The following is a 19,198-nucleotide window of genomic DNA, read 5'->3' on the forward strand; positions in this document are numbered from 1 at the left end:
TGCAAAGAGAGAGAAGGGGACAAAGAAGCTAGGTTTCAAAGAATTAGGCCTGGGATTTGCAGGTGAGGGGCATTTGTGATTTGCCGACGTGCCATGGACTTCGGAATGCTATTGGGGGGTGTTTTTTTATAATGTATTTTATAAAATAAGTTTAATAGTTATTAAATGAAATATTTAAATAATATTTAATATAATTTAAATAATATTAATATAATGATTGTTAAATTTATTTTTAATTTTATAAAATATAATTAATTTAATTTATTTTTTTTATTTTTATTTTTATTAATTAATTATTTAATTAATTTAAATTATAATTAAATTATTAATTTTTCATTATAATATATATAAATTATAAATTAATTGATGATTACTTTTTAATGTTATAATAAGTATTTATTGTTCTGAGGTAATTTATAATATATTAAAATATAATTATTTTATATTTTTAATCAATATTTTTTATAGTTTAATTTTTTATATTTTCATTTTTTGTTGTGAAATTTTTATTAAAAAAATATATTAAATTAAAAATTTATTGTAGGTAAAAAATAATAAAAATAAAATATAAAGTAATTAATAATAAATTTAAAATACTATTTTTACTTTTAAATATTAAAATAAAAAATATAAAAATTAAAATGAAAAAAATTTCAAATATGCCTTAAACAGTTAAAACTTTTTAAGAAAGTTCAAATATGTCAAATTTTAACTTTGAACCAAATTAATCCCTAAACTTTACTTGCAAGTTGAAATTAATTTTATATAAAATATTATATTTTTTTATATTAAAAATATTATTTTCACTAATTTTTAAATATGAAAATTTTTTATTTTTAATTAAAATAAAATTAAAAACAAAGAATTTGCTTTATTGTTTTGGTTAAAATTAAATTCAAAACTCCATATTTATGCTCAAGTTCTTAAATTGGCAGAACACATCCTGCAACTCTAAAACTCAACTGCAAAATATATGGTCAACATACATTCAAATGAAAGAGATTATTCGCATAAAAGGGTTTGTGGAGTTGTGGAGTCGAACATGGTTTATGAAAGGGTTTGTGTTTGCCCAGGGATGCACTCATTTAGCATTCGTTCTCCGAGATGCACACGATCAACCGTTGAAACCGAATTAGATGATTTTGTTGATCAAAATGCAATGATGAGGATGTTCTTTCTTTTTTAATTATGCTTCATGGGTCAAGCAGAAACATATTAGAGCTATTGATGGATTATAATAATTTTATGTTATAGCGGGTATGCAAATCTATTATATACATATAAATCATAGGATTGCAATTGCATAGTATCAAAAGGAGAAAAAGAATAAAAATTTAATGTCATTCAACTGTAAGGTCTATGCCTATAAACAAGATAAGAGAAAAAATTTCACACAAAATTCTTAAACCCTAACCCTATTGTATTTAGCGTTCCCACACAGGGAGATCAGTAGTGGATTTTAAGTCTAGGCTGATTGTCCTGTGAATTTTAAGTGGAATTACAATTCGTATCCATAAAAATATATCTAAAAGTTAAGCAAAAAAAAATAACATTATCAACATGATGTTTATCTTTTAACCTTAATTAGCTTATCCAAAAGAAAAAGCTTAATTACTGGGATTGCAACTATTAATAAATATTACCCTAAACAACTAATTAAACTGGTTCTTAATTTTCTTCTTTCACAATCTCTTCTTCCTTCTGTGCACACTCATATTCTTCTTCTTTCACATTTATTCTTATACACTCATCTAGCTACTCATCCTCTTCTTTGGGTTTTTTTCTTCGCAACCATGTCTGAGTTTATGTCTACGTTACTCTTCGGAGATAATCAAGAGTTTGAAAGTTTTCTTAACTCCAAGGTTTTGTGGCGAGGCTCAGGCAGATAGAGAGTGGCCATGAGTCGTCATCCCCCGCTTCACGCATCCCTTTACTGTTTTTGATGGGCGACGACGATGAGGCTTTGAGCGTGGCTGAGTTAGCGAGTGGTCATGAAGATGCTTCAAAGGTACAAGCTCGGGGCGCGACCAAAGAATGCATAGACAATCTGGAGAAGGTGACAATGGAAAGATCGGGAACGGCGTGTGGAGTTTGCTTGGATGAATTGTCCATAGGGTCAGAAGCTAGGCGGTTGCCATGCTCGCATGTTTACCATTCCAACTGCATCGTGGAGTGGCTGAAGAAGAATAAGACATGCCCTGTTTGCCAGGCTTCTTGATAAGCATTGAATCTTTGACGGCTTATTAATTTTTTAGGAGTAACACATCAGTTGCTGAGTCTTATTCATGACTGTCTCTTATTCATGTGTATTTCTTCTCTACTGACGTCGAGATATATGTGGGTAGGTTTTCGTGGTGATTTCTTAGTTGATCAGCCCATTAATGGAGATAGCTAGCATTTCGTTCTTGTAAGATGAATTATAATATATAACAAATTAATTAAATTCCCTCTTACTGTTGGTGTTTCATTGATTGTTGATTCAATTATATCATGCTACATTCAGAGAAGATGCTAAGGCTCAGCAGCAAGCATTTTATTTTGAGAACATGCAATTAGAACAATTCAGTCAAATTGGCACTCCTCAAATTTAGAATGTCGATCACTATTTTTCTTCAATATTTATGATATCAGTGGCAACAAATAACATAATCCTAAATTATAAAAATTAACATTGCTCTTTGATCACGTATATTCATTAAAATGGGTAATTTACGATCTTGATTAATCTCAAGAGTGTCTTATTTATCTAGAGAGTAAGAAAACAAAGCATTACGCTTGAATGTGCGATTTGAGGAAAATGGATTGTTAGATAATATGAATGGAGTTATAGGCGTGCCGTTGGCTAGTGTGATTGATGTTCTTCTCAGTATGAATGGCTTAATGAGTTATTGAGAATGGAAATAGGGGGTCTCAGTTCTAGGAGATTTCAAATTACTCCAAACAACAGTCTCTTAACTATTTTTTACAAGAAACTGCCGACTCTTTGTCTGAATGGTTTCACTTCTCATCGGCTCAAGTTTGATTCAGCTGGTGATATACTACTTTGACTTGCTTTGTTTGTTCCTGCCAAAAAAATGTTTCAAATATGGTGTTTTTTTTTTTTTTTTTTTTATAATCATATCTTGTATTCAAGAAATTGAACTTTAATATTATTGAAAATGAAAATATGCAGGTCACTAAAAAGCATTTTAAAGATATTTCTTATGATTGTTTTGGCAGTGAAACTTCTTGTTCACAGCAGCTAGTTGTATATATAGACTCCAAGAATGACAGGGACTTACTTATGGTAAGCTACATATAGGATCTACTGATGATATTCAGTCTTAAACCTTGAATATGAATATCTTCTCTTGATATGAAAGACTATTTCATGTGTCATGTGTGCATTGGACAGAATTGTATTTCCTACTCTTCTAGTCGCATCTTAGTGCTCAAAGTGGGTGGCAAGCTTGTGAAACAAAAGTAAGAATATAAAATCTGTATCTACAACCGCGTCACTTGAGCTTAAGGATATGTGCTTTTATGACAATGTTTTGCGGAAAGAAGTGAAGGATGATTACCTTAAAGAGGTAGAGATGATTTCAAAGCTGCAATTGGGTTTCTCCATGTTATTGACCTTCTTTCTTCTGCACAAAGGTTGATCGTTGGTCACAATTGCTTTTTGGGTATGCTTTTTATTCTTGTAGTTCATGAGGACCTTATGTTGATCAATTAAATCATTCATATGTTTTCTTTCTTTGGCACAGATATTGCACACATATACAGCAAATTTTTAGGTCCTCGTCCTCTAACTGCTGGAGAATTTTCTTCCTCTATTAACACATACTTTCCGCTTGATACCAAAGTACTCTTGAATGCCAATAATGTTCTCCTTCCGAGGATGAAGAAATCTAGCACATCACTCTCATCAGCCTTTTCTTTACTTTGTGCACAAATTGCTGTGAATTCTAATAAGAATTCTGATTTGGCTTTCGTCCATGTATGAATGTGGAGGTTCAGGTGGATGATTCGAGGTTTGCTTCCTTCATTTTGTGTCTTTAAGTAATAACTTGGCTGTGCTTGATTCATTTGATTGTAACATCACCTTTTCTTCACTTTTAATTGAACTGGCTCGATGTACATGAATGTTGTTGTTTTGATCATGCAAAAGATGGGGACTGTGGATGCATAATGTGCTCTGCAAATAGATAACGTATTGCCACTAGTTTTTTGTTTGAATCCTTTTGATTCATCACTTTGATGTGAAATTCACAAATCATTCCTCCCCCTTCCCACAAGCCCCTTGGAGAGAGTCCTCTCTCTAGTACTTGGGCATCTGCATTACACTTTATCATGACTTTGTCTTGTTGGGAAAGATGTCCTATGTTATATTTCTCTTATCTTATGAGATGCAACTATTTTGTGCCCACATCATACCTTGTACAGCTATCTTCTAGTCAAATACATGGTCAATTGCGAATGTAACTGCAGTTTTTGTTCAGTTCAGCAAGGCAGAGTTGGTATTTGAATTTCTAGTTTTGAAAGCTTCCTTGGAAAGAAGTAATGATGCAATCTCTTTTTTGCATCCTCTATCAAAAACTGCTCGAAGGTGGAAATACCTGTGCTGCTGGTTATGAAATTTATAAAGAGATCTGCAGTTCACCCATCACCAAAGTTCTCTTTACAGAGCAGGCAGGTACAATTGGTATCAGATGGAAGACCAAGTTGGTAGTATCCAAATCAGAGGCACAATCCCAACAGCAAGAAAGTTTTTCTGAAGAAAATGCAGCAACTATTACATCAGTGTCTAGTGAACAAGTCAAGGTAGCCGATAAGCAACCTGTAATAGATGATCTGTTGAGTGGCCAATCAAGATGTGATGAGTTTATTGATTTTTTCCTTGCAGAAGTCAAACAGATTAGAGCTACTAATTAGTGATTCTGGACTTGTACTCAGATCAATTTGTAGTGTGTTTTTTCAATTATACTGGGAAGAAACTGTTATTTTTCAGATGTTTTGTACACCAAATGTTAGATTGTAGTGGAAGCAACAAAAGAAATTAATTTTTAGGTGTAAACTGTGTAGACTTGTCTGCAGCCAAATGGCATTTTGAATATGAATAATTTTTTTTCCCTTTAAATATTGAACCATTTTTGGAGAAATCGTTAAATACATTTGGAGTATAAGAATTTAATTTTTTGTGCTCATATGTATAGGTGTTTTCATTAATTATTAAAAATGAATACAAATTTATGTAAATGACAGATAAAATTTTCGTAGTGTCTATAATAATTTCCTTCCTGAGTGGGCATTAAAAAGAGAGAAAAGATGCACAATTTTACCATTTTCTCGCCTTGATATTCCTTGCACCTTGCCCCTATATACTTAATCCCTTTCTACAATGTCTTGTGTGACATCAAATAATATCGATTTTCAGGTCGTCTAACTGGAGTTGTCAGTCCAATATTTTTGGGCTTTTTTCTAAATTGGTGAGTTTGAAAAAATAAATATAAATAGGTGACTTATAAAATATTTATCAAAAGAGATTTTTCAATCAAGTAGATGAGATAAACATAAAAAAGTAACTTAAACGCTATTTATAATAGAGTCGCATTGACGTCAAGTCCAAGCTTCTTTTGAAGCATTTATTTGTATTTATAATTTAGCTTTTGAGTTTTGTTTTATATTATATTTTGGTCCTTAAATTTTGAGAAATTAATTATATAATCTTAAGAATTTATACTATATCATATTTTAGTCCCTGTAATTTTAATATATATAACAATTTAGTTCTTTTAACCAATGGATAAAATTATTATAAATATTAAAATTATTAGAACTAAATTATTTTATATATTAAAATTAAAGGAACTAAATAATTTATTGCTCAAAATTTAGAGACTAAAGTGTAATATTATACAATATTTAGGGACTAAATAATTTATTTTCTAAAACCTAAGGACTAAAGTATAATAAAAGATAAAATTCAGGGATAAAATCATAAATTACCATTTTTTTTTTGGAAACCCATCTGTTTAGAAAAAAGCCCAATATTCTTGTATGGTCATCCAGGATTCGTCCTGCAAGAAGCATATCAACCATTTTCAAAAACGGCTTATGTTATATTATACATAATATAATTATATTAATAAATAAATGTAATTATTAAATATTAATCCTTTCCTCGTTCGGATTGGAAGCCCTAATTAACGACAGACAAAACTTGTTATTAATTTCTTCTTTCACATGCTCATCCTCTTCCATCTCTGTGCACTCATCTTCCTCTTTCCAATTTATTCTTCTTTCTGTATACAATCATCTAGCTACACTTCTTCTTTGTTTCTTTTCTTCGCAACCATGTCTCAGTTTATGTCCACATTACTCTTCGGAGATAATCAAGAGTTTGAAAGTTTTCTGGCTGAAGAACTCCAAGGTTTTATGGCGAGTCTCAGGCAGATAGAGAGTGGCCATGAGTTATCATCCCCCGCTTCCCGCACCCCTTTACTGTTTTTGATGGGCGACGACGATGAGGCTTTGAGCATGGCAGAGTTAGCAAGTGGTCATGACGATGCTCCAAAGGTAGACCATAGAATACATAGAAAAGCTTAGGGAGGTGAAAATGGAAGGATCGGGAATGCTGTGTGCAGTTTGCTTGGATGAAATGTCGATAGGGTCAGAAGCTAGGAGGCTGCCATGCTCGCATGTGCACCATTCCAACTGCATCGTAGAGTGGCTGAAGAAGAATAAGTCATGCCCTGATTGCTGGGCTTCTTGATCCATCCCTGGAAGGATTGAATCGGATGAGTTGCTTTGTATGCACTTAAGATCAGGGATTACCTCTTCTGATGATTTTTTCGGCTCTTTTTTCCGTTATAGTTTCACTGATTCATCAGATTTTTCTAATTAATTTCTCATAATGTTATATATTTTATTTTCCAAAAAAAAATCTTCATTTTGAATATTTGGAATTTGATGCAATGGATTTCTGTGCTCGAGCCTCAATATAATTGAAACAGAATTTTGTTTTTTCAATTTTAGGATGTAAAATTTCTTGATTTTTCCTCCCTTGCCTAACCAAGAATGAAAGCCAATTTCAATAACTTCGAGGATTATTTTAACACCTCAGTCATGTAAATTAACATGGAGGTTTCTTCGATGAAAAACTACTGAATTTTCTAAAGAACACAGAAATGTTGTAGTTATACATCGATCGCTTTAAAATAAATGCAAATGAAGCTATATGATTATGATTATGATTATGAACATCCGTTGATATCCATCACGACAAGTTTAAGGAGAAAGCAAAATTAGTTGAAGATTTGGTCATGTTCAGTTTGCTCGGACGAATCAGCTCGGCACGGTCAGAAGCCGAGTGCATACGATGCTTGCTTATCCACCATGAAAATCACAGTAATGAATTGTGACATGTATACGTCATTAATGTGGCTATTAAATTAACTAAATAATGGATCTTCTGAATCATAGTTTGAGAAAATATATAAAATTTATACTGATTTGATATTCTGGTTAATAAGAGGTTCTTATGCAAAGGTTGTTTTTATGCTATTATCAATAAGTGGAGTTGCAACTGTGAACATTTATTAATGTTGAAATGAAAAGAAATTATTAGTTCATGAAAGGGTTTGTGGAGTTGTGGAGTCGAGCATTGTTTATGATAGGGTTTGTGTTAGCCTAGGCATTACTCATTTATTAGAATAAAGTTTATTATTTCATATAAAATATCTTACATAAAATCACAATTTTATTATATAATTTTTTGATCTAGTATTCATTCTTGGATCGAGAAGCACATGATCAACTGTTGAAAAAGCAGCATTTATTATAATTACATTATATGTAATTAGATGATTTGTCGATAAAATGTGATGATGAGAATATTCTTTCTTTTTAATCATATAAGCTTCGTAGGTCAAGCAGAAACATATTAGAGCTACTGATCGATTATATTATTTCTGCTCTGATGTTTATCTTTTAAACCTTAATTAGCTTATCCAAAAAAAAAAAACTTAATTACTTCGATAGCAAGTAATAATGAATATTAATCCTTTCCTGGTTTGGATTGGGAAGCCCTAACAATAAGTCGGTTACCCTAAACAACTAATTATAAACTGGTTCTTAATTTTCTTCTTTCACAATCATCTTCTTCCTTCTGTGTATACTCATCTTCTTCTTCTTTCACATTTATTCTTCTTTCTGTATACACTCATCTAGTTATCATCCTCTTCTTTGGGTTTCTTTCTTCGCAACCATGTCTGAGTTTATGTCTACTTTACTCTTCGGAGATAATCAAGAGTTTGAAAGTTTTCTGGCTGAAGAACTCCAAGGTTTTATGGCGAGGCTCAGGCAGATAGAGAGCGGCCATGAGTCATCATCCCCCGCTTCACGCATCCCTTTACTGTTTTTGATGGGCGACGACGATAAGGCTTTGAGCATGGCAGAGTTAGCGAGGGGTCATGAAGATGCTCCAAAGGTGCAAGCTCGGGGCGCGACCAAAGAATGCACAGACAATCTGGAGAAGGTGACGATGGAAAGATCGGGAACGGTGTGTGGAGTTTGCTTGGATGAATTGTCCATAGGGTCAGAAGCTAGGCGGTTACCATGGTCGCATGTGTACCATTCCAACTGCATCGTGGAGTGGCTGAAGAAGAATAAGACATGCCCAGTTTGCCAGGCTTCTTGATATGCATTGAATCTTTGACGGGCTTTTTAATTTTTTAGGAGTAACACATCAATTGCTGGGTCTTATTCATGACTGTCTCTTATTCATGTATATTTATTCTCTACTGACGTCGAGGTATATGTGGGTCGGTTTTCGTGGTGATTTCTTAGTTGATCAGTCCATTAATGGTGATTGCTAGCGTTTCGTTCTTGTAAGATGAATTATAATATATAACAAATTAATTAAATTCCCTCTTACTGTTGGTGTTTCATTGATTGTTGATTCAATTATATTATGCTATATTCAGAGAAGATGCTAAGGCTCAGCAGCAAGCATTTTATTTTGAGAACATTCAATTAGAACAATTAGTCAAATTAGCACTCCTCAAATTTAGAATATCGATCACTATTTTTCTTGAATACTTATGATATCAGTGGCAGCAAATAACATAATCCAAAATTATAAAATTTAACATTGCTCTTTGATCATGTATACTCATTAAAATGGGCAATTTAAATTTAGTTGTTGTTGATTCAGATAGATTTTTAATGGAAATGGAGGGGATAGGTAATGTAATAATATTTACATATCAATAGTATTGAAATTTAAATTTAAAAATAGTGTTAGTCAAATTAGATATTAATTTATTTTAATTTAAACATATATAAATAATTAAATTACTTTACAAATCAAAATAATTTATCAAATCAATATTGTTATTCAAGTAATTATATTCAGTTTTTAATTTTTATTTATTGTCAATGTGGGACTTGTAATATTCCCGACAAGGTAATGAATTTTTTTTTGTATTTAAGGGGGAAAAAAAATTTAGATTGGACTATTAAGAACTTCATTGAAGCAATACAAAAGGTTTTTGTAAATAATAATAATAATAATAATATTAACAGTGCTTGTATTATATATACTTATATAAATATCTCATATCATTGATTTGAATTCTCCCATTATAAAGGTAATCAAGAAATGCAATCTTCATTCATACAAATTAAGTAGAGGCTAAACTGCTAGATTAATTCATAAATTTATCTTATAAAAAATTTATATTTAGATTTAATTTATTATAAATTTAATATATAAATATATAAAATTTATATATTTAATAAATAAATTTTATCATATATCTTTATTTGAGTGTATAATAAATTAAATTTAGGTAAGGAAAAATCCTTACCCTGTAACCATCTCGCCAGAATGATTTGTGACATTTTGGACAGAGTCTAAATGGTGGGAGAACTTTTTCCATAAATGATGTCCTGTGAGTTAATTGAAGTTATTGGTTGGCTTACATTTATAATTCTAAAAAATTTGTTTGGTCGTATACGACTTAGGAATTCGGACAAATTAATGTGAGTATTGATCATTAATCACCGATAATTAACACTTAAATTTTTTTTATTTACAATTAATAATATTTTTGAATAATTTGTACAATATTTTCACACTCCAACGAATGTTAAAATTAATAGTAAAATTTTTACAATAACAATAATTTTATTGCCTGTAAAATTAATATATAATATAAATATAAATAATTACTATTAATAATATATAAAAAAATATGATAATAACTATTGTTATTATTAAAAAAATTTTATAGTAATAATTATTATTATTTTACAGTGATTATAATTTTATTTTAAAAATTTTAAGACCATAATTTTATAATAATAATATGTAACAATATGTACATATAAATAAAGGTAGGCTATAGACAGCCTTGGCTATGGGTTTGGTATTTGTTAATTTAATTGGTTAGGTGTTGGGTTGGTTGAGGTCTCCAACGGAATTATATTTTTGGTCAAGGAGGGAATCTTTATAAATTTTTTATTTTTTGGACTTTATATAACATTTTTTAATCATCAATTTGATGTTCCTTTCATGAATTTTTGTTAGGTCTTCTTTTACATGTTGGAGAGAGAATTAATTTTTTAATTTTAAGAATTATGATTTTAAAAAACTCTTATTTTTAAAAGTAAGAATTCAAAAGAGAGATGAGTTGTCAATAATATACTTTAAATTAATAGAACATAATGAAAAAGGAGTTAGTAAAGTATATACTTTACAAAAGAATTTTAAAACATATATCAATTTAATTATTAGCTTAATTTTCAATTAAATTGATTTAATTAATTGGGTGATAATTATAATTCTATTTTATATATATTATTTTATATATATTATTTTAATATATATATATATATATATATATATATTAAAATAATATATATAAAATAGAATTGGGACCACCCATGATCCCTGCACTGCATGTCTGCGGCGGGGTATCCTACAGCTCGCGGTTTTGTAATCGAAACCTCATCGACCGCGTGATGCATTTAACTTCACGTGCTTCGTCAGACTCGGACCCTTTCTCGGATCCACCTACTATAGCCGGTCAACGTCCTTCTCTTTCAATTAATCCCACATGTATGAGGTTGCTTATACGCTTTCTTCCATTACCTAAAATGCAAATCCTTTTTAGAAAAATTTTCTATTTTTACCATTAATAAATGTGACAGTGAAAGTTTCTCTCTTTATTTTTTCTTATATTACAAATTTATAAAATTAGGAATCTTTATTTCCGAAAAGTGCCAAGTAATCAACAATGGAAAGAACCCCTTTCACTCGATTAGCCGGTCACACCATATATTACTGGCATTAGCCGGTAACCAAGCCCCTATAAAAGGGCTATTAGTCATCATCTCGCTTACACTGGAATAGGAATAGAGAGTTTTTAGTTTGGACGTCTCTTCCTCAAACCCTTCTCATCTCCAAATCTTCAAAGGGGAGAAGGAAGTGTCTATTAGGGTTTGAATCCTGATCTGTTATATTTTCGAAATCAGATGCAAGGTTTGAATCCTATCTTTCATATATTATAATGTTTCTTTGGATAGTGCATGTGGTAGCTTTGTTTTCATTTTTATTGTTACGTCCTGGTAAGAGATGGATGTGCTTAAGACTGAATTGTATGCATGGTTGATTCATCTCTCAATCTAATATGTTATTTTGTATCAATTTCTCTGATGACAGTGAACAAATGTGATCGATGGATCGATCTGTGAAGAGAAAATGGGAGAGAGATGGAGATGGATATGAAGCAATGTTGACAGAAGAGAGAGAGCACAACCCGCCATTGGGTAAAGGGAATCTTTATTTTTGTTGGGAGTGTACTCTCTCCTCTCCTGTCATCATCTCAATCCTTTCTTTCATGTTTACCATTCAGATCATTCTCCTCATACTGCACTGTAAGCTTTTCATGATCTCTCTAATTTTCAGTTACAACTTGACCATGGCTAATCAAGTTGAAACATTGAGAGTAATCAATCAATTACGATGGAAGGACTGTTAATCAGAATATGTTAAAGAACTAATTAAGAAGGAAAGAAAGTGATATTTCTGTGATGCAGTTCCTTGAACCAGCGCCTGTTTTTGTCATCTAATAGGATACTGTTTCAGGTATATATATTAATGCTTCTAATTGAGGTTCATTTCCTTGTTATTTTTAGGCTACTGGGTAGGGAAGGGCATATATATATATATCTTCTGTTTTCTATTAAGAAAAATAATTTAATTGCATTCTGCTGCACTGCAAAGATGAATGAATCTTAATTAATTACCCATACCATTTTGATGTCTCTACCATGTGAGGGACCAGCAAATATTGTCACAAAATTTATGTTTTAAATAAGAAAAAAGAAAAAAAAAGGAAAATTCCATTCTTTACAAAAGAATGAATTGTTTTTATTGAATATTTTAAAATATTTTTTTTTTTATATAATTTATTTATAATCGCTATCCTCAGGTGTTCGGTCATTAAAATCCTATTCTTTTTCTTATTCAATTTAGTTTAATTGTTTGAAGGAGACTTCTTAGTAGTGGTCCAGCTCTTAAGGGTAATCCCCCCTTGTCAATTCAAGAGATTATGAGTGACATTCAAAATCTTATAAGGGAGCTTAACTCTTTTTCTGTATTTTTCATCAAGAGAGACGGGAACAAGATTGCTAATAGCTTAGCTTCAAAATCTGTCCGTAATGAATCCTTTGTTTGTTATCCCATATTTTGCCTTAATGTTTTCTACAACTTCAATCTAATTTATCACTGTTTCACTACTGAAAGCTTTTATATAGTTTCTCTTATAGCCATGCAGTTCTTTCTTTGAACCTAAGGTCTTATGGTAGAAATAGTGACGATCTATTAATCGTTGGTGGAATCTTGCATAGCAAATCAATGAAGGTAGTGAGTGATGGAAAATAATTGTTCTACTTTCTGATTTGTACGAGTTGCTTTGGTTGAAGCAATAATTCTACACACATGTGGGCATAAACATCTGGTGGCCATGCAATTGAAGCAGAATGCACGGGTAAGTATGAAAAGAATAATCCAGTCCAGTGCAACAGCCAGTGGGAGGCTTAAAATGGAACAACATTATACACAGAAAAGTTAAGATGACCGTTCACTTGGCCCATAAAAAAGCAAACATTAAAAAAATTTGGGAATGGAAGGACCCAGCACAAGTCAAATAGAAATATGAATTTGCAGTCAATTTGCAAATTTGGGAGGTCGATTTTGACATGAAATGCTTACTATGCTATCACTTTACCCTTGAAGCCCACCCAACTGTTATCCCATGGAGAGACTTCAGTTTCATGACGGTTCGCTTCAGCGTGCCTTTCTCTCATAATCAAATCAAATCATCTCCACTTGGTCATCCACTTAGAAGACTATATTTATAGTTAATGAATTGTGATTTTTATTGGAATAGAAAATTAATTTCATGTTGATTTAGGAGTTATCGCATCTCAATAGAAGATATATTTAATATTGAATTAGAGTTGAATGTTTATTTATGAAGGTTCGTTATCTACTAGTAGAGTTGAAGATGAAATAAAGATATATTTATGAAATAATAAAGGTATATTTCATGTTGATTTAGGAGTTATCGTATCTCAATAAAAGGTTTGTTTGTTTATTTCACATGTAAATAACTTGAATATGAAATTCTATAGAAATTATTTTTTTCAAAAAAATATTCTTAATGAAAATATTTTTTATTATTTAGTTTTAATGTTAAATTAATGATGTATATTTATATTATATATGTATAAATATTTTTACATTTTAATAAAATTTAAAAATAATTTTTAAAAAAAAAATAAAAAATTATTTTTATTAAAAAATTATTTTCATTAGTAATGATTTAATTTTTTTTTTTAACTCAAGAAAATATTTTTTTTATTGCCATTGATTATCAAGTTTTATTTTATTTACCTAAAGTTGACGTAAATAAGGCTCACCACCGTCTTCTAAAGCTAACTTATCATCAGTCACTTCCACTTCATTAACTTTTTAATTTGTTGAGAGGCACTTATGGATTTTTTTTTTTTAATTATAGTAGATTAATATACTAATTTTCAATTTAAAGGGTAGTCACGATAATTTCCAATGTATATATAAAAGAAAATAGCTATAGATCGTGAAACATATAATAGGTATTACACTAAAAAAAAAAAAATAAAGATCAAATCGGTTATTAATTTATTAAAATTAGTTACTTTATATATTGATTAGTAACTGTCTGATAAATTAATAATAAAAAATTAATTACAAATAGTAATTAAAAATCGAATCAATTGTTAAAATAATTAAATTTAAAAAAATAAAATATTTGATTAAAAATTATTAGTTACTATTAGTAACCGAAATCAGTTAAAAAAAATTATTGCCTTTGATTTAGTAATTTTGCAACTGTTCTATAAGTTGGTTTATATTTACAACTGATTTAATAATTATTAATTAAAAAAATTAAAAAAATAAATTTTTAAATAATAAATAAAAAATTTTATAAATAAATTATTCTAAAAATTACTAAAAAAATAATTTACCTATAAAAATTAAGTACCACAAAATTAATATAAGAATATTATTAAAAATAAATTATTAATAAAAATAATAAAAAAATTAAATATAAAAATGTATTTATAAGATAAATTAGTAAAAAAATTCACATATATATTATAAAAAAAATTAGAATAATTAATTAGTACTAAAAATTAAAATTAAAATAATTATTAAAAAATATAAAAAAAATTAAATTATAATAAAAAAATAAATTAAATAAATAAAAAAAAAAAGAAAAAAAAAAAGAATTATAATGGAGATGTGTGGGCCAGGAGATGGGCTTCAGCCTTCAGTTTGTGCAATTTTAAAAACAGACCGTTTTTAAAGATGCTTCCGATTAACTGATCTACAAGCTTATAACGCAGGTAACTTTTTATATATTTATCATGTTAATATAAATAGAAAAATATCCATATTAAAAATATATTTAATTTATTTTTATAATATTATGAAATATTATACTTACATCTAATAGATAAAATTATTATAATCTATCAATAACTATTAAAATCATTTAATTAATTTACATTGAAATAAAATTTTAATTATTCAGTATATTGAATGTTAATTATGTGTATATAATTTATTTTAAGACCAACTAATATTAATATTGTAAAATTTTTTATTTAAATATAATTTAAGAATAAAAAATATTTAATTATAGATTTTAGTTATAAAAGAAGATAATAATAATAATAATAATAATAATAATAATAATAATAATAATAATAATAATAATAATAATACTAATAATATTGAATAAAAAGTAAATTAATTAACCATCTAAAAAAATTCCTAACACTATTCTTATAATAATAGGTTTAGTATCTAAAAATAATGTATATGTACAATGTTTTAAAATAATTTTTAATTATTAAAATATAAATTAAATATATTATAATTTAATTATTTATTACTTATAAATGGAATTTAGAGTGAATAAAGATAATTCATATAGCTGAACCCAAATTTTTGAGATAAAGACTTAGTTGAGTTGAGTATAAATGGAATTTAGACATTTAATAGATAAATTGTAACACTCCTAATTTTTAAATAAATTATTTTATATATAAATATTAATATTTTATTACATTAATTATTTTGAGAATTTTTTTGAAATTTTTTGAATTTTTAGAATCGGATCTGATTTTCTGAAAATGTTAAACTTTGATAATTTTTTAAAATTAATTTAAAGACCGTGTGGCAAAACTAAAAATATATCTAGACTCTATAAATTTTTTTGAGTTTTCTAAAATTTTTTCGAAATTTTTGTGACTCGTTTTTTGTTCTATGACAGAGTAAAAATTCAATTTCTGGTATTCTAAATCGGATCGGCCGAATCAAACCGGACTGGCTCGGACCGATCGAATCGAACCGGCCATATTCTTTTTCTCCTTCCTTTCCCGTGCGCCCCAACTCTCTCTCTCTCTCTCTCTCTCTCTCTCTCCTCCCTCTTCCCCTAGCCTGCCAGCCACCACCCCAGCCTTCCCTGGTCGCTGGTGCACCTCCAGGATGCCTCACCACCGCTAACCGAAGGCCTAGCTGGCCAAAAAGTCGCGCCAAACTCCCCCTAGTGCGCGGGCGACTTTCCATCTTCCCGGATCGATTTCGGCCTATCCAACCACCGATTGGACTGAGTATTGTCCCAAAACCCATTTGCACATCGTGAGCTTTCCATAGACACCAAAAATACAAAAATCTATGAAGCAATTGTCCAATTTTTACCCGGAAAGTTTTAGCCCATTTTAACTTTTGGACTAGATTTCTAGCAAACCGTGAACCCCACAAAAAATCCGAGAGTACCGGAGTGCACTCCTCGACGAGAGCTTCACGGCAATATCCATTTCAAAATTTTTCGACATCATTTTTCAGTGGGTCCCACGAAACTTCGCAATATTTTTTTGGGCATTAAATGAGCTTAATAAATTCCATAAAAATTATATACTAACCCCCGTGTTATGGGCTTCACGTAGGTACATTCGATTCATGAAAATTCGACTGTCGATAGGGTTTGTATTTTCGGGCCGGGCAGACAAGAGACTGAGACTACTTCAGAATCAGGTCAAGATTATAGGCTACCTACCATTTTCAGACGTCTCCGATACGTTTCAAGTATCATAATTGGCATAGGTAAGCCCGAACCCTAAGTTTTCTTAATTATTTAGTTTTAGATTTAGATTTAAAATCCATAAAATAATTGTGGGTAGTTAGAAAATTATAATTCATTTTGTATTAGCTTATTAATATTGTAAAGAACAGCAATGCAAAATTTTAGAATTTTTAGAGCTCATGTGGATAGTTTTTGTAAAAAGGGTTAATTATAAGGAGTAGATTGTAATTTTTAAAAATTGTGGTTGTTGACTGTTTAGATGAATCCAGGAGGGGCCATGTGATGTGATTGAGATATGGTTGTGTGACTTGTGAATATAGAAGTGTATTTTGAGCCTTTTTACAGGTTGGGTAAGTCCTAGGTATATGGGGAACTCTACCAGATTTTCGATACAACTTAGGGTGTCTTTAGTTCTTTTTAAGCTTGTATTAAATCAATTATATTACATAATTATAATGAAATTATCAGGTGAGCCGGGACAGCCTTTTTCCTCCGCTCAACCGCCACAGTGACCTTGGTTCATATCTGTGAGTAAAATATTAATTTTAATTATAATTTTAATATTATTATATGTTCAGGCATGTCCATACATCACTTATAAGTATATATTTATGTAGTTAAATACTAGACACATTTTATAATGCATCTTTAATTGATGAAATGCTATGAAAGTTGTTTTATGGTAATTTAGAGCAGTGTGCGTGTGTTGGCGTGCATGTGGTGTATGATATTTGATATAGACAGAATGGGTAGACACGGCTAGAGCTTGACTTGCTGGGACCCGCATTTGATATGATCTCGAGGTAGGTACGGCTCGATATGATCTCGCTGGCCCCCGCATTTGATCTATTAAATGAAAGTATGGCTTGAGATGTACTCTCTGGCAGAGGTTAGATTAAGAGATTTGTATAAGGGACCAGCTCCCATATATGTATTGTTTAAATATTATATGGGTGTGTGAGTGCTCCAAATTATCCTTTTTGTTGTTTATGATGTGATTTATATGAAAACTATGAAGATGTTGTATTCCACTATTTATGATGCATTAGCTTTAGATAGCTATAGAAATTATACTTAAAATCGGTATTTTACTTTCTGAGTCGAATGTTCATTCCTGTTCATCTTTTTTTTTTTTTTTTTTTCAGGATACAAAAAGTCCTTTATTGAGTTTAACTTGCTCTCTTCATCGCAGGTCTACTATAGATATTTAGTTGTATATTGTTTTTTTATTCTATTATAGAACTCCGCATGTATTATTATTATTAGTGATGTATTCATTTGGATCTGTTATGTATAAATTAACTGAAATTGTAAGCATGATATATGAGCACGCATGGATGATCATTGAATTGGATGAGGGAACTAAGCTCCCATTTGATTTTATGACATGATGAGTATGTGAATGGTGAACTGAGCTCCCAAAATTGTTATATATATTATGCTTACAGGTCAGATGAGTCAAAAACTCCTCGTTTGATGGTTCATGTTATGGTCGGACTTTGTGCGATTGAATTTTTGAAATTGGGCTTATTATGGGCCTTAGGATTTGGTTAAAAAATAACTAGGCTTACTACGGGCCTCGGGAGCTTTAGGCTGGCTCAGGTCCTAGTGCCTGTTCGGCCCATAGGTTGGGTCGTGACACAAACAACTTTAAATGGATATAACAAAAAGAGTTTATAAATATATATTTTTAATAATAATAATATTAATTAATATTAATAAAAAAATACTATTTTAAGGTAATTTTTTAGGAAAACATAAAAATAAAAAAGGTACGATAAATATTACTAAAATAGATCAATAATTTGTTATTGTGCTTTTCTTATAAAAAATAGATTAAATTTTAATATTTCATTAATATAATACTATATACAAAATAAAATTCATTGTATCATTAAACGAATTCATTTTAAAATTAGTTTAAGAAAGATTATAATAATTAATGTAAATGTAATAATTAAACAATTCAAAAGCAATTAAGATGAAAAAATAAAATATCTAAATAAAAACTTAAAGAGGACTAAGCATTCTTTATAGTTTAAAAAATTGAACTAATAAAAAAAAGTGGAGTATTGTAACACCCCTAATTTTTAAATTTATTATTTTATGGGTAAATATTAATATTTTATTTTATTTAAAATTTGAAAAATTATTTGAAATTTTTCGGATTTTAGAAATCGGGTTCGATTTTTCGAAAATATAAAACTTTGATGATTTTTAAAAATTAATTTAAAGACCACATGGTAAAACTAAAAATATGTTTGGGCTTTACGAATTTTTCTGAGTTTTCTAGAATTTTTCGAAATTTTTGGGCTTTGTTTTCGATCCCAAGGCGGAGTAAAATCAAATTTTTGTATCATAAATCGGACCGACCGAATCGAACTGATTAAATCAGACCGGCTCTCTTCCTCTTTTTCTTTCCTCTTCACGCGTCCCTGACGTCTTCTCTCTCTCTCTCTCTCTCCTGTTTTCTCTCTCCTCCCTTCGCCTCTCCCCGCCCTAGCCTCCCCAGC

The 19,198-nt window shown here is 29.8% G+C and overlaps 1 protein-coding gene, 1 long non-coding RNA gene and 1 pseudogene across 2 annotated transcripts; all 3 read left to right on the forward strand.

Moving 5' to 3' along the window:
- Positions 1–1,042: 1,042 nt before the first annotated feature.
- LOC110636431 (poly(A)-specific ribonuclease PARN-like) lies at positions 1,043–4,914 on the forward strand (annotated as a pseudogene).
- A 3,334-nt stretch (positions 4,915–8,248) lies between these two features.
- On the forward strand, positions 8,249–8,680 carry LOC131179379 (uncharacterized). Its single transcript, XM_058146204.1, has one exon. It carries the CDS (start codon positions 8,249–8,251, stop codon positions 8,678–8,680), a length of 432 nt encoding a protein of 143 aa, XP_058002187.1.
- Positions 8,681–11,397: 2,717 nt separating this feature from the next.
- On the forward strand, positions 11,398–13,503 carry LOC110636422 (uncharacterized). The gene is made up of 2 exons (XR_002491340.2): positions 11,398–11,527; positions 11,708–13,503. It is a non-coding gene; the product is annotated as an uncharacterized LOC110636422 (long non-coding RNA).
- Positions 13,504–19,198: the final 5,695 nt, after the last annotated feature.

The sequence above is a fragment of the Hevea brasiliensis genome, chromosome 4 (genome assembly GCF_030052815.1).
Source record: "Hevea brasiliensis isolate MT/VB/25A 57/8 chromosome 4, ASM3005281v1, whole genome shotgun sequence".
Taxonomy (NCBI): Eukaryota; Viridiplantae; Streptophyta; class Magnoliopsida; order Malpighiales; family Euphorbiaceae; genus Hevea; species Hevea brasiliensis.

What these genes read in the sequence shown, in the direction of transcription:
- LOC131179379 (XM_058146204.1), top strand. Translation starts at nt 8,249, where the DNA reads ATGTCTGAGTTTATGTCTACTTTACTCTTCGGAGATAATCAAGAGTTT.